The sequence below is a fragment of the Patiria miniata genome, unplaced genomic scaffold (assembly GCF_015706575.1).
Source record: "Patiria miniata isolate m_02_andy unplaced genomic scaffold, ASM1570657v1 HiC_scaffold_5, whole genome shotgun sequence".
In the NCBI taxonomy this organism is placed as follows: domain Eukaryota; kingdom Metazoa; phylum Echinodermata; class Asteroidea; order Valvatida; family Asterinidae; genus Patiria; species Patiria miniata.
In genome coordinates, this window is record NW_024037072.1 from 24,093,494 (window position 1) to 24,115,822 (window position 22,329).

General features: G+C 38.7%; 1 protein-coding gene across 4 annotated transcripts in view; it reads left to right on the top strand.

Moving 5' to 3' along the window:
* LOC119742104 (calpain-B-like) overlaps positions 1–22,329 on the top strand; it is a 53,391-nt gene that overhangs the window by 22,845 nt on the left and 8,217 nt on the right. For 2 of the 4 annotated variants that reach the window (XM_038218127.1, XM_038218128.1), the window contains 10 exons: positions 1,458–1,624; positions 2,106–2,299; positions 3,073–3,284; positions 4,357–4,399; positions 5,107–5,133; positions 12,665–12,751; positions 13,205–13,262; positions 16,607–16,624; positions 19,459–19,520; positions 21,410–21,478. In XM_038218127.1, coding sequence (XP_038074055.1) covers positions 1,458–1,624; positions 2,106–2,299; positions 3,073–3,284; positions 4,357–4,399; positions 5,107–5,133; positions 12,665–12,751; positions 13,205–13,262; positions 16,607–16,624; positions 19,459–19,520; positions 21,410–21,478 — 937 coding nt within the window. The remainder of the gene's footprint in view (positions 1–1,457; positions 1,625–2,105; positions 2,300–3,072; positions 3,285–4,356; positions 4,400–5,106; positions 5,134–12,664; positions 12,752–13,204; positions 13,263–16,606; positions 16,625–19,458; positions 19,521–21,409; positions 21,479–22,329) is intronic. The other 2 variants (XM_038218129.1, XM_038218130.1) reach the window with 2 other exon arrangements.

Here is a 22,329-nt window from a genome sequence, read left to right on the forward strand (position 1 = left end):
TCCATTGTATCAGAGTTACAGAATTCTAAACAGCCTCTACAGAATCTCCCTGCAAACGTTTTTAATCTGTAAACAATGCTGGTAGATAAAATAGAAATAAATTTATTCATGTATATTGCGCAAATTCCATATGAATACGTTCAAATGCGTATCACATAAACTACCGTATACTCCAAACATGCTCAGAGAAGGGGCGCATTATGCAACCGATCCAGAAACACCGAGGCAAGCCCCTTGTGTTTCACGATAAGTGTCCTGGGTGTTCTACAATGTATGTGCATATCACAATGCATAGGACCATGACCTACAGTTTTACGTCCCATCTGAAAGACGAGGGCTAAATTGAAGAAGCCCTATCATGTCCCAGACAAGCCATCCAACCAGGACAATACATGGAATGGTCTCCCACCCAACTACTGACTATATGGAGCTTAATTTGGCAGTTATACCACTACCAGTAGCTCTTCCATTGAGCTACCTGTCTTGGTCTCTGGTAATTTGACTTTGTAGAGTTCAGAATGCTGCAACAGTTGCAATAGATGTGTCGCAGATAAACTTGTCCGAGAAAGAATGTTGCATCCTGACTCCACTTTTTTTAATCACATAATTGTCTCATTGAAGGTCAGTCAGGTCAAAAATGTTGAAAAGTCATGAATCTGGGACTGAGAAACATTTGCAATGTTGTTAGAAAATACTTTGAAAATGCATTGGAATCTCCATAAACTTTGTACACAACCAAGAAAGTGGTGGCATATGTGATGCAATCAAGCTACATGAGTTGTTTGTTGGGAATTTTCATTTGGAGATACAGGCCAAAATAGGGCCACTTCATCACATCACTTCATCACATCTCTTGGTGTTCCGACTTCCATCATTTTTGAACTAAAGATGGTATCAGCATGCAGTTTTCACAGCAGTAATGCTGAGATTGTGCTCTTTTCAAATGTGTAATAAAAATTTTTTTGACCAGGGTCGGCAAACGACTCATTTAGCTTGATCGTATCACATGTGCTTTCACTTGTCCAAAATTTGTACTGGAGAGTTAATGAGGGGACTCCTAAAATGTTGTGTTGTGGTAAACTGGCCAGTGTATCCATTCAAATATATTGGAGTTTGGCCGCTATTTTAGTTCAGATAATGCAATGTGTTGAGGTAAACTGGCCAGTGTATCCATTCAAATATATTGGAGTTTGGCCGCTATTTTAGTTCAGATAATGCAATGTGCTGAGGTAAACTGGCCAGTGTATCCATTCAAATATATTGGAGTTTGGCCGCTATTTTAGTTCAGATAATGCAATGTGTTGAGGTAAACTGGCCAGTGTATCCATTCAAATGTGCTGGAGCTTGGCCGCTATTTTAGTTCAGATAATGCAATGATCTGTATCCCGACCAATCGTGAGATTCCTGTTTTGGCTTAAATCAACCTTGATTTGTCTACATTGTGTTTGTTTTTTAAGGATGGAGTACGGTGATTTCATCCGTGAGTATAATCGCGTGGATATCTGCCATCTGTCTCCTGATAAGTCCCCCGGCGGGAAAAAGAAGTCCAAGAAATGGGTGACCAATGAGATTGAGGGTGCCTGGCAGAAACACATGAGTGCCGGTGGCTGCCGCAACTTCCCAGGTAAGTAATGCTGGCCCGCCCCCCTCTGTACCAATCCCTGCTCAAGTCCTGCCATGAAGAATTTGACAATGCTTTACCCCAACTCCATTCGGCATCTTTGCTATAAACTTTCAGAATCCTCCAAAATCCCCCTCTGTGCAGAAACCCCATGGCACATTCTTTGATCTATAACCTTCAATGGGGAATCACGTGCCAGGCGAAACAATAGTACATTGTAGTGTGTCAGCCCTACTTTATTCAGTCCAGGAAAATCCGCAACGTCCTGTTACAATCTTGGAGGGTTAATAGTGGAGGCAGAAGTATTGTGAAACTCAGAACCAGTATCAACAGTACTTTTGGACAATTGAAAGATAATGTCACTATGCAGAGCCTAGACTAGCCACTGAAATAGTCATTCAAGACACGACCTGACAGGAGAAACTGTCTTTCTGCAGTGATCATTTATTCAGTGTTCATTGATTTCCCCCCCCCCCCTCCACAGATACCTTTTACATCAACCCTCAGATTGAGATGAGTCTTGAAGAAGAGGATGATGAAGATGACGATGACGAGGATGATGACCCAGCCGCCAAGCAGAAAGGCTGCACTGTCATGATTGGACTGCTGCAGAAAGACAGGCGCAAGCAGATGAAGATGGGGGTCGGCAACCTGACTATTGGATTTGCCGTCTATGAGGTAGGGAGCCAGTCCACTCTAGGTGGACAGTGGGAGAGGTAAAATCTGCCCCCCCCCTTCGTTATTTTATATGGTATCATTGCCGCATAATTCCTTTTCTTGACAAGCCTTATTAGTTATTAGTGATGCCTAATGGACTCTTTGACACCATGAACTTTCATAACAATTGGATGAAGCAGTTACCCAAAATGACGAAATTTTGGGGTACCCGAAAAATTCTGTTGTTTGCTATTGACCCAGTCCTATTTGTTTTGTCAAAATGAGCTGAAATTTCAACAGGTTACTTGTTATGCATTCTACTTGAGATTTCGAGCAAATGCTTGTAAAGAACAAAAAAATGCACAAAAAACAAACGATCCTTTGTACCTTTGATAATCATTCATGGTTGGAAGCATGGAACGTTATTGATGAATTACAAGACACTTTGTCTAATTGAGCTTGAATAGTGCACATGTACGAACAATAAATGTCTCTGCTAACATACCAAATTTCTCAGCAATTTTGCATTTCCGAGATCTGAATGCAAATTAGCTCAAGTTGTCCACTGACACTCATTCAAATGGTCCATGTTTTGTCGACCATAAACTTGAAAAACAGACTCTCCAGGGCAAACTCTTGGTGGCGCACTGCATTGTGAAACGCCCAAATTCAATAGATTTTTGCGGGCTCTGGGATGAGCTTTACTGTGCTTGCCTTTTGATAAAAAACAAAATGCTTATATTATCATTGAATAATTCTAATTGTCTTTTGCCTCGCTCTTTCCACTCCTGCAGTACAAAGATGGCAAAATTGTTAAGCTGCCCAAGGATTACTTCCTGTACAACGCCTCCAAGGCCCGCTCACACACCTTCATCAACACCCGTGAGATCATGGGACGTTTCAAGCTGCCACCGGGCCACTACTGCATCGTCCCTTCTACCTTTGAGCCTAACCAGGAAGGCAAATTCCTGATTCGTATCTACAGTCTTAAGGGCTCCTCCTCTGTGTGAGTACAAAACCAAATTTGTTGCGAGCCTTTACAAAGTTCAGTAGAGAAATCATTGCTTAAGGTTAGGCCAAAAAAAAATAGTTTTGCTTCCGATTACATGGCAATTGAAAATAGGGTAGGTAGGTAGGGACATAATTTTATTTTGCCAATTTTTTTTGTGTACGATCATATGGAGGCGTCTGCAGGTAGTCAAGAGTAAAAGGTAGAAATTGATGGTTTTGGGTGTTTTCTCCTCATTTTTCCAATAAAAAAATTAGGGTAGGGGCTGTCAGAAAAGGGAAGGTAGGGAAACCGGAAGCAGAACTATCATCTTTTTTGGCCTTATGGTTGCCACTTCGAACATTTTTGGGAGTGTTCTTTAATTAATTAACCGTCCTTTTGTTTGATCAGTCCCAGACAGTCAGAAAGTCAATCCCGTTCCCTGCCATGCCTTTTAAACAGGCAAGTCACCAACCGTCAGATCCTATTTCTTGTAGGCACTGTGACAGTCAAATTCCATCAACAGACAGAAGCAGGTGCCTGGTAGGCACATGCAGCTGGTTTATCAATCTCCTACAGTAAGAGCATAGCTGTATCAGGTTTCAGAACAATCGCAGCCAGTCAATCCTGCTTTATGAAGGCAGGGAGCACTCAACTGTTAAAAACAGTCACTTGATTTATTTTGAATGCTGGGCTGGCCATGTTGAAATTGCCAGCCAGAGAGGGAGGGTTTGAAAATAAGCCCCCACTCCAACTTTTCCCTTTCAAAATCTGCTCAACAATATCATGAAATAACTGTAAGACCTTTACGTAAATCTTTGTTGGTTATTTCGAAGATAAAATTGATAAGATTTGAAGGTTTGCATGCCGAAGGTAGCTACATGTATAAGATAAGGATTTACGGTAGCACCGTGTGACAAATCTCTTTTTTGAGTTTGTGAGTTTGAAAACTCAGTTTTCCCCCGGTTCGTTTAAGAACCTCACAAACTCATGTGGTACCGTAAATCTTGATCTTATGGTTATTTTATGTTGTAAGTACATGTAATTTTGACTGTGTAAATAAATAGAAATGATTGGATTGATCCCACAGAACCCTAGATGAGAAGACAGGCATTGTGGACGTTCCCAAACAGGTATGCAATCCATCTTGTGTCTTTAAGTCACCTGGGCATTTTTTTCCCTCAATCCTCCAAAATCTGCCACTTTGCAGGAATGTAGTGGCCAAGTTTTTAGTGTTTTTGTGTCTATACTTGATGGGGCCTTATGTTAAGTAAGATAGCTTGGCTCTATATCTTCCTTTGTTCTGAAAAGTCTTTCAAAACCTCCTACTTGGGTTTGAAGAATCGTGAACGGGAAGGGTCTAAGTAGGGGCGGAGGAAACCCCAGATGATAATCAAGGGTTGTTTTTTAAAACACTCCATTTGTGATTTGGGGGACAAAGGGGCCATGTTGTGCCATATTCCTCATGTTCCTTCACTCTGCAAAGTTAATCACAGGGGTATGCCCAATTTTATTCATATTTTTTAAAGTGCTGATAAAACCAGATTTTTTAAAGGTTTACTTTACTTAGAGGGAAAATATTGAGGAATTAATGTGTGAATAAAGCTAGTACTAAGCACACCCAATATTCTTTGTGCACAGATGGCAAGAAGCATGTGTTTCATAATTAATACAACACACTACTGCACCAAGAAGTGCAATGAACTGAATAAATCGAATTTGGCAGGTCTGGTATATCACATATCATCATGTAATCCGCCATATTTTTTTCAGTCAGGCAACCTTTTTTTAACCCATAATTTGCCTTGTGATATCCCCAATCGTTAATGCTGTGCGACAGGGACCATCTGGCAGGGCTCCAGCTAAGGTAATCTGTATCACGGTGGATTGATACACACATTTGAATATATCATGCATAATTCATGTATTTGGTCATTGATTCCTTCGTCAATTCAGCCTGGCATTTGCCTGTTCCATTGTACACGGCATCAAGTGGACTGATATGCAAATTTGAACGTCATGCATTATTCATTGTTTCCTTTTGATGATTCAGCCTGGCATTTGCCTGTTCCATGTGCACGGTATCAGGTGGATTGGTGCAACTTAAATACCAAGAATATTCATGCATTTTGCTGAAGTGAACCAGGACCAATGTCAAGTAAGGGGGGAAGGAAGTAGGAACGGTCCTCTAGTTAAAGCCGAAAACTTGAGGGTCTTGCCTGGACCTAGCCCCATAAATGTGGCCTATTTACTGGACTGCCTCCGTAAACATAGTCCACACATCCACATGTACAAAAACGTGTCGCACTTTGCCAAATTTTGATTTTCACATTTAGGCTTAGTTTGTAGGTTTTTTTTGCTTTAGAAGCATACTCTTCCTCTTTATAGGCTAATCAGAAAGTGCTGCCTTTTTCAGATGTCTAATTTTTGTGAAATTTTATGTTGAAATTTTAATACGCAAACGTGTGCAAATGAATCTGGAAATTTCACGAAAAATAGACATCTGAAAAAGGCAGCACTTTCTGATTATCCTATAAAGAGGGTGAGTATACTTCTAAAGCAAAAACACCCTACAAACTAAGCCTAAATGTGAAAATCAAAATTTGGCAAAGTGCGACACGTTTTTGTACATGTGGATGTGTGGCTTATGTTTACGGAGGCAGTCCAGTAAATAGGCCACATTTATGGGGCTAGCCTGGACCCTGATCCAGCGACAGGGATTTCCTCACATTACCAACCATGTACGTTTACAAACACATATGTATTTTTTGGGTGCCAGTCTTAGACGAAAAATAAGAGTCTTCATTTTTCCAGCCAGTTCAGTTTAGACATTTCGGTCACTGGTAATACCGGTACATACATGTACATAGCACAAAGTTGGTGCTGGATACTGAAGCATAAACATTGCACGTTTCTGTGCATTGTTTTTTTTTTTTTAAGGGGCACGTCGTCCTAAAATCGCCGAAACTTTTTGTTTTAGATTTTCTACCTGTCCTATTACAAGAGTCTGGTCGAATGGAAACTAACCTAATGTCGCACTGTTCCTGAGAAAAGACGAACAATCCCCCATTGTTTTCTTCTGACGCAACAGACATTTTGTGACATAAGTATGTGTTTCCAGCCGTAAATACACGTAGGTCTCCTTTAGAGACAAGAATTTTCCCCAAACGTCTGTGTCGGTACACGTTGTGTGTACACTTGTACCAGCTCACAAGTGTTGAATGTTTGACGCACTACCCCATGCTGCATGAACATGTAATGTACTAGTACCGTAGGCTCTACATGCTTGATAGGTATCAGGCAGCGTGGCACATCGAAGCATACACAAGTAAACGCTCAGGAATTTATGAGAAAGCTGCGGTAATTTGATTCATCTAAATAGGTAGCGGGTGTTCTTTTTTTCGATTACACGTATTCCATTATTTACCAAACAAATGAACACACATTTTATAAAACGTTTTCAAAGGAACTTGTGTGACTGGAATTACGACTAGCACCCAAACAGCCCGATTTTTGAGACCAGAATTCATTTTCGCAAGAATAACAAACAAAACTGCCATTTTTTAAAGTATGGTTGTGTGGGCGTTTACATTATACTTTTAAGTGCCCTTTCCCATCAATATCATTTCAAGAAAAATGCGTTTTCTAGCCCAATAAGGTGCTTTCCAGGATGCAGTGCCCCTTTGAGGATAAGAATTCAGAGATACTTCATTTACATATATACCTTATTAGCATATGGCCTTAAAAGGGGGGAGGGAGAAGATGTTTTGTGTTTCTACAGTCTAGGGGAATTCATTTCACTGATTCAAATTAAAGTCAATATATTACTCTTGTCCTTATTGGGTTTGGGGTGAGGGAGTCGTGGTTATCCTTTATAAAGCATGTTTTTATAATGGTTTCTTCTCACTTGCACTTGAAACAAATCTTGAGCATCCCCCAATTCTTCAGCATCCCTCACTTGGCCATACAAATAAGAAGACAAAGATGTGTTTCTAGATTGCACTTTACATCCCTTGCCTCATATCTCTCTTTTTTTGTTTCTTTTCTTTCATATTCAACGTTCAGTTTGAAAATGACTACAAAAGGAAAGAAAAATAAATACTTTAATTGTCAAACTGGCTGCACTATTTTTGTAACCTCATTGATGTACAGGGTACAGGTACATGAACCGTATGTTTTAAATTGAATCAAAATCAACATCAAGGAAAACCCTTCCGTGGTTTTTTTGGGGGTGGGGTTGGCATCCAGAAACACAATTTTGTTTTATTATGTCGGCCCTAGAATCGTGATATTACGTACGTATGTATACTTGCACTCCTCTGTTTCAGATCACTGTCACTCAGACATCACGTCTTCACTCAGCTCCACCTCCAATGGTTCCTTCTGTCTCTTTCTTATCTCTCTTTGCCGTTTTCTTAACAACTTCCAGGGCTCCTGTCATTGACAAAACCCAACGACAACATTTTCTGTGGCTTGAAATTTTTGTGGGCAAAAATCCACCATTTTTTCACGCTAGGAGGTTATTGTTTGTTTTTGATGTGTGTTACGTGTAGGTAAATGTACATGTACGTGCAGATTGCCTGCATAAAAAAAGTTTTGATTCTGAAACAGGCGTTGACGAAGCTTGACGTTGTACACAATTGTTCAAACACAGAACATGTTGTCTAGATCTCTTATTGTCAGGGGTAACGAAAGAACCAAGGGTGAAAAGGGAGAGTCAAACATATACTTCTGTCACAGAGTTCTTTCTAAGGAGAAATGAACAGGAGCCCTGAATACTAATAATTTTCTCTGTCTGTCAACATTTGAGTGATTGTATGAAACAAGCCTGTAATTGCCAAGAGCTAGATCAGTGAAGAGTTGAAAATAAGACTAGCAAATACAAGGAAACAGAAAGTGAAGTTACTTTATTAAGCTTGGAAATGATCTATTTATAAATCTTAAGGGATTAATCATAACCCAAAAAAGAACTGTTTGTGCCTTTTCTTGCCTCATAAAAAAAGTTTTCATTTGGACCCACAGACAGATCTGGGAATAGGTATGAAAGTGTCTTTCTCTTCAAAGATTTGACAGTGTTCTTGACAAAAAAAAGTGAATTGAAAGATGTGCGAATCATTTTGACAAATTCGAGATACCACTTTAACCATCTATTCCACTGACGTTTTCATTTTCTTGCAGTTGAACATTTGTTTGCTTGGAATTGTTTTTATCGATACTCCATTACAATACAATGTTTAAGGAGGATCAAGTGAAAACAGCAACTTAGACATAATTAACGTTAACATTTGAGAAATGCAGTTACTTACATGTACATGTGTATTTAAACTAACTCTAGAGTGGCCTAAGAATAGATCAGTTTACTGAGTGGTATATTTGCATGTGACACTATTTACATTTAAGCATGTTGAAATTAAAAAATATTGGTTTGGTTTTTTTGGCTGGCAGGTTTAGGCTTTGATATTTCCGTAGATTTTGAAATTTGTACATCGTACCCTGCAAAAAAATTCTCTATCAAATTGAGTGCAAATGACTTAGGAGCCAAAGAATGCAGGTAACATTTGCAGACACTAGACACGCAGAAAGTTCACAAATTCTTCATCAGTGATGCTAATTGCTTGTTCGGATGGAGGTTTCCCACATTGTGTCAAAGGGGCACTTTTCACCGAAGGTCAAATGAGATGAATTTTTCTTAATAGGAACATATTTTGTGCAACATTCCACTCCTCTTAAATGTATGAAAACTATTTGACATTCCTTTTTTGGTTAATTTTATTGAAAAGTGCACTTCTTTAAACATTAAAAGTTTTCCATGCTTTTCCAGACAACTGAGGGCGCTGTTGCTGTGATGTCATTTCAGGAAGACACTGTTCTGTTTAGGCCTTTTCTGTTCAATTGTAAACCCAGAAATTTGTTCATTGAAATTTTGAAAACATTTGTGAGAAAAGTTTGCCCAATGGCTGACTGCCATGTACTGACACAACAACGAATCACCAAAGAAAAGAAAAATTTGTAACAGCAAAATATTCAAAATTCTGGCAACTTTGGGTGCTGAAATAGCTGTAACATTGAGATGTCTGCCTGAACTGACATCACACTTTTGCTCATGAATATGAGAATTTGCATACAAATAAAAAAGGCACCAAAATACCCTTGAAAATGGCAAAATGAAAATTGAAAATAAGGTTAAAATGGACACACAAAGGTGCATATTCAAGGATTGTATTTAAAAAAATTCATTGCATGGGTCCTTCAAACTTTTAAAGCTGGTTTGCGCAATAATGCACAGTCCTGACTGCTGCCAGTGTGGCGTGCCAGTCTAAGCAGTGCTAGCACAGGATGCTGTGAGGAAATTACATCATTATTGAAGATGGCTGCGGAACTGGTACCGATAGAACACATGGAATTGTCTCTTACTGCTACAACTGCCATACTGTGGGACAGGCATCATGCGCAATGATGTCACGCGAGTCCCATTTGAAAACAACATGCACAATGCCTGCCTCACAAAATGGCTGAAGTGTGGTAACGGAGGTCCATTCCATGTACAGGGTGTTTCAATAAAAAGGAAACCCAACTTTGAAGAACCAGCATGGACAGACTAAATGTTTACTGGCTATAAAACTGGTATCATCTGAAAGCGTAATCTCTATGCTTTTCAATGATACCTTGTTTACATTTCCAGGGTCATGCATCACTGAGCGCCACTGTCATGAGATTTTGAGGCAAAATTGCAGTTGGTTCACTTTCATGTCAATTACAATAGGCATGGTGTGCATGAGAATAAGTATTCAAGAAGAAGACACGATTCCATAAAAAGAAACTAAAAAACAAGTCGGGTTGGTTCCAAAACTGGATTTTATTGTTTGCCATGAATTTCTCGTTTTGACCGAACCACGTTCAAAACAATGTGCCATTTTCCCGAGGATTAAGCCAAATTCCTAGACATTTCTGTAACAATAGGCACACCGTGCCCAGTGTTTTTTTTTTTTATGAAAGTGAACCAACTGCATTTTTGCATCCAGTTTTCAAGACAATGATGCGCAGTGATGCATGACTCAGAAAACCTAAACACGGTATCATTGAAAAGCATAGACTTACGCTTTCAGACGATACCAGTTTTATAGCCAGTAAACATATCGTCTGTCCATACTCATTCTTTGAAGTTGGGTTTTTTTTTTTTTTTTTAAACGCCCTGTATGGTGTACAAGTTAGCAATCTGGATGGTAAATAATGCACAACAGTTTATACATAGTCATCATTCTCATGAGGATCACAAGTGAGTGGAGACCCTCCATAATCCATCATATGACGTACATGTACATGTACACATAGAAGACCAATATTTCCTTTCCTGAGTATGTTTGAGAATATCTCCCAGGAACCCATGTTTTGATGGAATTACTCACTTAGACACTTGGGTTCTTGGACTCTTCTTTTCCCCTTAAATTAAAATTATCCCAACGATAAATTAGGAGAAGAACAAGAGTAGATGAAAAAAATGGGCATTGGTGGGCATTCGAACCAGGGATCTTCCCATCCATAGCTCATCTCACTGTCTACTAGGCTACTGCGGCAGCTCAACGACAACCGTACTTTAAAACGCTTTAATGTATTGACTAAGTAATAACAATGATGTGATGTTCTTTTCTCATGAATAAATATAACTTTCCCTTTGAAACTACTGAATATGGATTCTCTGAGAGACATTCTCAAAGAAGGAAATATTGATCTGCATACAGGTCCGAAACACAAGACATTTTCTCAGCTTAAAATTATATATAATCCACTTTCCATGATGACATTTTGTGTATTAAACCATGAACATAAAACATGAAGTCACTTCAACAACTTGACATGGATAATCATGGTGCATGTAATTTTCATAAGTCCTTCAATTTCTCATGAGTGGTTACAAAATGTATATCCTTCAATTTTGCTACACGGCTTCACATATTACATCTACTTGAGACTTCATAAGGATTTCATTGTAAACATAAAACATTGATTCAAGTATGATATATCTACTTGTCAACGCAGCCGGACATTTTTGCAAGCTTCCATGAAATAGTCATAATTAATTAAAACACAAAGAAAAAGGTTGTTTGTTGAGGACAACATTAATATTTTGGGATTTTTTTTTGCTAAAAATGCCGAAATCCCGATTGCCCAGACTTTTGCTTTTAAAGGTATAGTCCATCATTTGTAATTAGTGCATTTTGTTCGTTTGAAGCAACAAACGTTCTCAAAATCTAAAGAAGGGTGATAAACAACTAAGCTGATGAAGTTTCAGCTAAGCTTCAGCTGTATTTTTCGGGAAATACAACATTCTAAGATCTCGATTTCAAATCAAAGTTGAATCATGTTTTGAATTGGGCCTGAATTCAGCATCCGAGACACGTTCGCACTGAGCCGAATGCAGCTATGCGATGTCGCGCACTGATCCGACGAATTATAGAGGGCGCGCATGCATGTGCGTCGTGTCAACGCTTGCGCGCTCTTCGCCGTATAAAAATACGAACTACTAACGGAAATTTCCAACGGTGCATCCTAAGACGCACCGTTGGAAAGGCCTTCTTTCGTTGATTTCTTCAAAATGACAGCATGCCAGAAAGAATAATTTCACAGGGAGTTTAGTTCCCTTACTATCTTTCAACCAAGTATGTTTTTCAACAATAATTACGTCAGTCACTTTTTGGATAGCTGCAAATGATGGACTATAGCTTTAACAGCACTGAAAGGGCAAAGATAAACATCAAAATGTAAATATTGCAAACTGCATGAACAAAATCAAAATGTGAATCTTTTTATTGCAAATGGAGCTTTGCAAAATTTATAAAAATCCTGAAAATTCAAAATGTAACAAAGTGTCATCCACATGTACATGCAATACCAAAGTTAAGTATACATACAAATACACAATACACATCTTTTATCAACTACACTCCTGGCCAAATCTCGCTGGGCCCCCAACCCCCCGGCCCCCGTTCAGTGTTGTCTGTCATTGTGCGGTGTGTGCTCCATCAGCTGGAGAGAACAACATTGACCGGGGGAGCGGGGGAGTGGGTGACCGTGGCAGGCTCAGGAAGTGTCCCAACCATTTTGGCCGGGATTGTAGCTAAACCGTGACAGTGCATTACAGTCAGTGCAGTTAATTAGAGGCATCAGTTCTTATAAGCCTCTGTACTGACGACGTCACACTTTGTTTACACGTGTGCTTCTCATATAGGAACCTGGTGGGGACGATGATTTCGTAGCCCAATAGAAATGCGCACACGTAAACAAATCGTCATCAGCACAGAGGCTTATAGACTAATAATCAAATCAAATAATCTCAAAATACCGGTAGCCCTTTCCATTGCTGTTCTTCTAATTCGCGTCTGTTTTTTTTTTACCAACAGCCGGAGAAAAAGACCGCTGAAACAATTGCTGCTGAGGATGCCATGAAGACTAAATTCTATGACTTCTTCAAGAAGGTCACTGGAGATGTAAGTTTTGATGATTACACCGAATTTTTGTTTTCGAATCCCCAATTTTGATATTACATTTTCAACCTGACAGGGTGAAATTTCATGATTTTTTGTAACGATGTTTTAAGGAGTCTTTAAACCTTTGCGGTTTATTTTGTTACTTTGCATGGACATTTGGATGTCTGAATCTTTTTGTTTCTTTTCCTGTTTTCTTGGAAAGTGAGGGTGTTTCATTTTTGAGTATTTATTTCACAATTGATGCGTGGACAGTAAATAGCTTGCTTAAAGCTTGATTTGTTGTGATGTTGTTGAAATGTCATCATCACAATTGACACTGTCATTCTTGTTATTGGTTAGCGTGTTCCCAATTGCACTGTCGTCATTTTTAAACTAGATGTACATGTAGTCATTTCTCTCTGTTTTTTTTTTTATATTCTTTTGTATGTTTTTGTTTTCCATTTCTTTTTAAAGGACATGGAAGTGGATGCGTGGGAGTTGCAAGAAATCCTGAATGCTGCTCTCAAGAAGGGTAAGATAACCTCATATGAACAAACAAAATTAAAAACAAATTTAGGTACGGGGGATTGATAAAAAGGAAAATCATGCACGACATTATTCTTACCAATAAGAATTAAAAAAAACCTAGGTCTAATTCTGTGAAGCTTCTAAGCGGAACATGTTTCTGAACAAATCGAGTCCTCAGGGTACAAATCTGTTGAGAAGTCATAAACAGGAGACATTAGCTAGGAACATGGTTTTGATAAGGAATAATTGTCTACGCCGAGCACTTTTGTGTGCTTAGAAGCTCCACGGAGTGTCCCCTGAGATTTGACTTACTCAGAATATGCAGAGCTGCAATAAGATAATGAATATTAGGATAGTCGTTTTGACTTGAGTCACTTAATTGGCAAATGTGTGGAGTTGTTGCCACTTGAACTCGAACAAAATTAGAAACTATTTTGAAGTGGATGTGTTCTGTAAGTCTTTAAGCATGCTGCTTTCGGTAATCCTATTGGTTGAAGGAGCATTAAGTGCATACATGTGAGCCCTGTTCCACCTCAAAAATGGCTTCTAATTTTGTAAGCTGGATTAGTCTGTAGACTAATCCGGCAACAGCTATTCTTGTTACGGCAGCACCGAACTCACATGACTCATGTCGGCGTATTACCCTAAGGGTTACTAATGTGCGCGCCTTGTGTTTAAGAACGCGAGCGGCATGCGCCTGAGCGTGGCACCACCAAAATTTGTGTTCAGCGAATTACACTATAGAAGAACCAGGGGAAGGCATATTACTTCTTTATGAACTGTGGTGCATGTACGCTAAAAGCGGTATTTACTGCGGTATCGGTACAGGTATATTTGGACAAAATAAACTTACCAAAGGAAGTCAGCATGGTCAAAGGAGAACGTTTTAGAAAATATCAATTTTTTTTAATCATGATGTTGTGATGATTTGTTAATAACAATGCATAGATAAGAAAGTTTTGATATCTGTTTTTTCGAAAAGTGAAATTGGATAAAATAGCCATCCTAAAAAGTTTGATGCGCAATTGGGTTGGTCATATTTTGCCGAGTATCTTTAGAAATTTCTTCATGTTGGGATGGATGGAAAGGAATGGGGGTACTGTAATGGGGTATTGAATTAAGAAAAGTTGAATTGTGCCAAATCAATCGGATGCATTGATGCATTGGATTAAACATGTTAAATGGGAATTTGACGCAAAATGTTCACAGACCATCATCAGTATAGGAAGGATTTATTTGAAAACTTTGGTCAATCCAATTTGTCAAAAAAAAAGGCAACCAAGTTTTGAAATTGCTCAGAAAGTTAATCTAATAACCTTTAAACCTTGAGTTGAAAAAGTGCTAACTGAAATTCTATTTGAAGTACATGTAGTTGTAGTCGATAGAAAGGTTTTGAGTGTTGGGTTTATCCGTAAAAATAGATCATGCAATATGGTGCTATGTAACATTATGTTGTGAAAAAAAGAGTGCATACTTAATTTTGGCCGCAAAAAATATTGAAATTTCACAACATCAAATCCCTTTGCATTTACACTGGCATGAAGTGCGGTCTGTACTTGGTGAAAAACATGGGGAGTGAATTTAAAATTGTAGCAAAAAGAAATGGACATTACACCAGTCACTAAAAGGTATTTGGTAAATTGCAAAATGTTTTTCCTAATGATGCATGTTGTTTTCCATCCACAACTTACTTGCCATCTCTTTCCCCATTTGGAATGCAATTCTTCTCATTTTGGGGGTAATGTTTGCATGTGGTTGCTCTATTTACACCCCGTCAATCGTCATCGCAGACATGGAGGAGGGAGGCGGTGAGCATTACTAGCCCGGGAGCCATCTTCTTCTTTTTCAACTTGTGGTCCATATGTGCTCTATGTAATGCTATGCATGGTTGGCAGTTACATCAGGGTCATTCTATCAGTTCGGGGTCCACTTTTTTCCCCTGTCCCTGTTACATCAGACCCGAGTTATTACTCGGGTCAATGTTGGTCAAGTGGCCTATTGTTTTGTTAGGAGCATGCCAGGGGGAGAGGAAGGAGATTTTGACCATCTGCAACCTTTTAAGCAGCAGGAGGGTTAGTGCAGTCCTCCAGGAACGATGTTGAATATCAGACTACCGTATCGGTACCAATCCAACAAATGAAAATCGTTTGTAGTTATTTTTCATCATACTTGAATGGCAAATTACGAAATACCAAGGTTACTGGGACAGGAAAAATGTCACGCTTTGGAGCCTAAATTTATAGAATGACCCATTGACATGTGTAAAGCTTCCTTTTTCGCCCTGTCGTGCCTGTGCTTTTGCTTCGGAAGTGTGTGTACAATGCTGTTACTATAAAGCTTTCAACGTCGCGTGGTCCCTTGAAGCCATTGCTAGGGTCTGTGTGGTGTGTTGCAGCTTCATTAGAGGGGCCAGTCTGTTGTAGGCACAAGCTTACATAGGCCAGGTTTGAATTGTTTGGCTACGGCTTGAAGTTGCACACGAGTCTATGTGCAGCAGCTGCAGCCGCAGCCGCAGCCGCTACTGTAGACATGTGTGTAGTTTCTAGCCGTAGCCATTCATTCAGACGCTGCCATAGTTCTGCAACTTCAGCTGGGCTACTTGGCTACGGCTTGTAATTACACATCCATTGAAAGCAACTGAAGCCGCTCCTCGTAGACGCGTGTATAACTGACGATGGCCATAGCCAAGTACTTCGGATGTGGCCTTAGGTGATCACTACATGTGTGTAGTTTAGGTGTGCTACTGCTTGTTGTTACATACTTCTATCTTCAGAATGTAAAATCCATTACCCTGCATAACGTAGCCAGTACAGAGTATTTTTTTGTGTAATGGCAATCGTCACAAAACTCCCATAAAAAAAATGATTTAAAATGATTTAAAAGGACAAAAGAAAAAGCAGTGTAAAGAATATTAGCAATATTTGTACATAAAACAATGTGATTCGTCTTGTCTGAAGAAGGTCTTGTTAAGACTGGAAGGTCAGGCCCTCGGAAATCTTTTGATTTGTATATATTTCAGGTCACTCCAGTCAGTGAAAGCAGTTTGCAGCAGTTTCATTCATTTTTATTGTCTTCAATCAAACTGTGATTGTCTTCATTTTGAGTTGTTCTCACAATTTTCAAAGTCAAAGATGAGAAAATTTGCAACAAATACAGCCAACGAAAATGTTTGTAGCTGAAAGTAATCTCTCAACATGCATGTAATGCCAGCACGTTCCTCATGGTGATGCATGAAGTTATACTGTATTTTTGGGTCGTCATTTGCTTAATTTGCTTGATCTTATTCATCTTTCTTGCTCGCTTCTTTGCATGTGAATTCCTGTGCCAATGCATTCATTGCCATGATAGATTTCCGTAGAGCTGACGGTGAGCTACAGTGCTGTATTGCTAACCCAGATCTGCATTAATTAATTAATAATGCCTTTTTTGTCCGTGTGTTGGTGCTGATGGAAGTGCATTAATCTAGTAATTGGGGCGATTCACAATGCAGTGCGCCACCAAGAGTTTGCCACGGAGAGTTCATTTTTTCCCAGTGCATTGTGGGAGATGGTTGACAAATTCGCAGTGCGGGACATTTGACATGTTTGAAATTGTTCGTTTTTTTCGGTTAGTAGTTTCGTAAGCGTATGATTTGAGTATCTGTTTGCCCTTTTCTTTTCTTTTTATCAATATGAGATAATGGACTCTCCATGGCAAACTCTTGGTGGCGCACTGCATTGTGAATCGCCCGAATTGTCTTTTGAATATTCACACTGATGCAAAAAGCAAGTTTCAAAAGTTGTTCCTGCCGTGATGTTTGACAGTTTTATTCTAACTTCCCGTTAACAAGCGACTGCATCACTACATGTGTATGACTTAACCCGCATACATGAACAGTATGGGCTCCGTGCACAAGTACCCCATCAACGGCCAGAAAAGGAGAGTTTGGGGTGACCTAGACTGGTTCCCGATCCATCCACTGCGTATTTCGCATGAATCCAAAGTTATTGGAGGCGGGGATTATTCTCGGAGACCATCGCAAGTTGGAATTTGAATGTATTCGCGCGCCGACGATGCCTGATGCTCACGAGAAGACGCGGTGGCTATACCAGTAGCTTTTGCACATTCAGGAAGTCGCGCGTACTTTGCGCGCGAACCAGTACAGTACAGTACGCCCACGCTGTGCGTCCCATCCACGGACCTCTCAAGAGAGTTAAAAGCGCGCCCTCTTTTGTTGGTGCATGGAGCCCATATAACGTTAATCCCTATAATGTCACGTTGTTCACTATTACTAAATTACTTTTTCAAGCAAATTAATTAACATGGATGATAACAGCTTGCACTTTCATTATTTTCGTCAATAACCTCAGTAACTCGGTCATTTTCTTCTCTCACATATATGTACATTTTTTCTTTTCTTTTTCGGATTTCTTAGGTTGCATTGATTTGGCCACATTCCAGTAATGATATCACACTGTAACATAACGTCCCATATGTTGTGTGTCCAGCCATTGTGTTTTGTATGTTGATACATTTGTCGAAGGATTTTTAAAATGCTAACAGAAGCACTTCAGGCATAATGTCTACCAGCAAATAGTTGTGTTATCTGGGAAACCTACCATCATTTCTCCAAATATTTGTGTGTTTAGCATCTTTGTGATTTTGTTATTTTGTTTTCCGTATCAAGTCCTAGAAGAACAAAAACAAATGAAATCCAAAACAAATACGATTTTCTTGTTTAAGACAGATTTCCCATAGCAATAATTAAATATCATGTCAATTTCATAGCTATTCTGTGTTCATATATTTTATCTACTGTCCAAGATGAAATAGGAGAAGCTATGTGTGTAATAATGTTGTTCAGTAATTCACCCCCCCCCCCATTATCCAAATGTGCAAAAAAAAAAGACAGTTAAGGTTGAATATGTACATGTGCATGCATACATTGTATGTACATGTACCATGTACAATTTCGAAATTATCTGCGGCCAAAGGATGATGTCAGTGAAGGCATTAAGTGCAGTTTTGTGCATTTAATGTACAATTTCACTTGGTGTTTTTTGAGTGTGTGTGTTGCTACAATTCATAATCGGTCAAATTTGAGAAAGTGGTAAACATACTGTCGACTGTTTTTCTTTTTGTTTCTTTCCTCTTTAATTGTTGAATAGAGGAAAGCCTGTTTATAAAATGCACAATATTGCTCAGAGAGGCTTATGTGCTCTTGTCTCTAGTCTGTGCTAAGCATTTCTGGTTGAGTAAAAAAAAAAAAAGTTTGAGTGTGCTTTATAAATGCCTTGGCAAAAGTAACCGCTTAAAAAAATGTGTAATTGTGTAAAATATGCATATAGGCTAGTTAAATGTTTGTAAGCAATATGTACTGTAGCATGTGTATACAGCCCCTGCACACTATTGATAATAAAACAAGAATGTTTGGGTTATATTTGCACTTCTTAAAGTAGCTTGGCGTAGTAACTTTGATATTAAAAATAGTTGAAATGTATTACATAAATTGAGAAAATAAAAGTGCCTAAAAGATAGAGACTACACTCCTACATGTGATGCCTACATGCCTGCATGTAACGGGGAGAATTTAAGAGACATTCTTCAACATTGTAAGGAAAATTGTTGGGCACAAAAAGTCTGGTGAGAATAAGAGCCATGCACTGTTGGCAGTTATATATATATAAAAAAAAGAAGTGTACAGGGGCTTCAGAAATTTGTTTTTGTTAAATATTGCTAAGTTTTAGTTTTCTTTTTAGTGGTGCAAAACTGCTTAAAAAGTTGGTTTCTGTGTTAATTACTAATATGTGCTTGTTTGAATACCAGTAATTTGATTTTATATGTGTTTGTTTGTACGTATTTGAGGGACACAAGTTGGGTTATTATAATTTACCTGATATAAATTTCACACGGAAATTGTCATTGGACGGCTGGGACTCTCACAGTACTGACTTGTGTTAGGTTTTGAGTAAAAGTGGGACAAAAGAAGTCTGTTACTCAATCTACTAATTGAACATTGAGATTAATTTTAACGAGTGTTCTGAACAAAAAGTCGGGCTTCTTTTTTTAGTTGGTGTGGGAACTTCTTGTGAGAATGTTCATAATTAGTGAAGAACTCAGTTGTGTCTTTCCCATGGCACCTATCACGAGTTAGTTTCAGCAAAACATTTTGTGACCAGCTTTTAATTTATTTCCTGATTTGTCTTCTTTCTGATATTTAGAGTTGGCAGGAAGTGACGGCTTTTCTATCGATGCTTGCAAATCCATTGTGGCTGCTTGTGATGTATCCTTGAAGACTATTCAATATAAAACCTCAAAACTGTTCATATAAAAAGTAACTCCTTTAAAGGGAATGTACATCATTGGCTTTTGCTGTAATTTTCAGAAATGAACTATTTGAGGGGTTAGTAATAGATCAAATATTGTTACACTGACATGTTTGAAGTTTTGTGTTCGAAAATGCTGGGAAAACCAAGAAAAACAAAAATGTTCAAGTAGTCTGGTTCCCTGACTCCACTAAAGATGAAATGAATCAATTTAAGGTAAGGAAACCAGTCTAGCTGGCCTGCACCCGTTCATGAACATGTAACCAATAGCAAACAAAATTTGGACTGAAAAAAAAAGGTAAATTTGGAGCAGTAGTTGAAAAATAGTTAGGTTTTTCCAACGGTGGTCGGCCGACCACCGTAGGAAATTTATACAAAATACCACATTTATTGAAAATGACTTCACCAGGTGCCATAATTTTACAGGATGCTTTAGACTTTCATTTACCAATATCCTATTAAGGTATTTTGTAAAAATTTGGTAGTTTTGTTTTCCAATGTTTGCAAATGTTGTATATTCCCTTTAACACGTTTAATACAACATGAACGATTTTATTTCATGTGCTGTTACACACAAGTGTACAGTCATTACACACTTAATTCTAATTTTTATAAGGTTTTTTTAGTAATAAATGAATAATGGGTACACATAATAGTAACAGGAGTCGACTGTGCATATATGTGATGCGATCAAGCTAAATGAGTTGTTTGTCAACCCTGGTCAATATCTTTTTTACAGTTTTGAAAAGAGCACAATCTCAGCATTACTGCTGTGAAAACAGCATGCTGATACCATCTTTAGTTCAAAAATTATGGAAGTCGGAACACCAAGAGATGTGATGAAGTGATGTGATGAAGTGGCCCTATTTTGGCCTGAATTTCCAAATGAAAGTTCCCAACAAACGACTCATTCAGCTTGATCGCATCACATACACCTGCTAGCTAGCCCTGAACAAACTTATGCTACCCTTGTCTAACAGATAAACTGGGAAATTTAAATATCAGCATATTGAATTGGTATCAGTACATAACTATTTCTATCACTATGCCAATATTAATTACTATCAAAAGAATAGAAAGGGGGTCTGTATGATAGAAAAAAAAAAGTTGAGCGTGCAATTCTCACAATTTCACATTTACATTCCATGTGAACATCTTAGTACCAATCACTGACTAGTTACAGACTCCTGTGTTAGGATTAACTCAGTTGCTATCTACGTGATCGATTAAAGGGAACTTAAGGTCAAACTTTTTCATTTGATTATAGTCATCAATTTGCAATACTTTAGTATGTTGTAAAATTGTAACGCTGGCTTTTCTTTTATACACGTAGAACCCATTCATTGCCCTTGACTGGATAAGCCTAGTCAGGACACAAAAGACATGCCAAAATTAGGACGTTACACAACGTAGTACGTCCTATACATCATGTACATGGTGCCTTGATGTACCGGGTATTGTATTCCCATGAAATCTTGCACGCCCCATACAGTGGAGTGTCATGGCCTAGCGGTTAAGAGCACTGGACTCATGTTCTGGTGTTTCAGAGGCAACAGTGACGTGGGTTCAAGCCCGCCGGCAGACACTTGTGCTCTTAAGCAAGGCACTTAACCATTATTGCTTCGTCCTTCGGATGGGACGTTAAGCCGTAGGTCCCGTGTGTTGTATAAATGCACGTAAAAGAACCCAGTAAACACTTATCGCTAAGAGAAGGGGTTTGCCCCGGTGTTTCTGGCCTCCTGTATAAACTCCCACGCGGAGTATTTAGGAGAAGAACCAACCAAGAACCCATTATGACCAGATTACTGTATGTTGTAAATTCTTCTCCTTAACAAGCTGATTGTAGGAAGATCGTTCTGGCAAGCTGGGCTTTGAGGAGTTCATGGATATGTGGATGAACATCAACGCCTGGAAGGTAGGCAGCATTGAACCCACTATCGTTGAATTATAATCTATTCCAAAATGAGGTAGCCTGGTTCCCAGACCTGACAATTGTTCCCGACACTCACGTCTAAATTGTAGGTCAAGCAGCCTCCGTGGCTAAAAAATAAGCATGACGAAATTGATAGCCCTTTTTCAAAGCTTTTTCAAAGCAAAAATAAGCATGACGAAATTGATAGCCCTTTTTCAAAGCTCGGCTTCTTTTCCGATTTCGCTTTATCACTTTTAGCTTTTAATGTTCTGATCAAATTTTTAAATTTATCACTTGGTTCGTAATATCATACAGTTATGATAATACAGTTTGATGTTTCTGTAAGATAACATTGACTAATGTTGATCTGGAATCTTCAAAATTTAGTCACCCAAATAGCACTGTTGGCAGGCGGAGCCGAATGAAGACCGAGTTTTGGAAAAACTCGGTAACGGTCGTCAAATTCAAAATTGTACATGATGCAGCAAAAAGTTCACCCATACGATCCGAGTATATTTGATGCACAAAATCGTCGTTGAATGTCAAGTTTTCTAAATGAAAGAATTGAATATTAATTATCAACCCATTTAAAAAAATCTTAATAAGCAATTAGCAGTTAATTAAACCTATATTATACTCGGAAATACTCGGGCGCTATCTGATTGTCGACGAAACAAATTCGGCAAACTTAGTAAATTTTCGGAAAAAGGAGGAATTCCTCCCGTTTTAGTCACGTGACGTAAATTGTAATACAATGTATTACCGGAGGCTACCTGACCTATAATTCATCAGGAATAGTCAGAATCTTTTGGTCTGGGAACCAGCCTAAATTTGAGGTAGATTTGGTCCTTTAG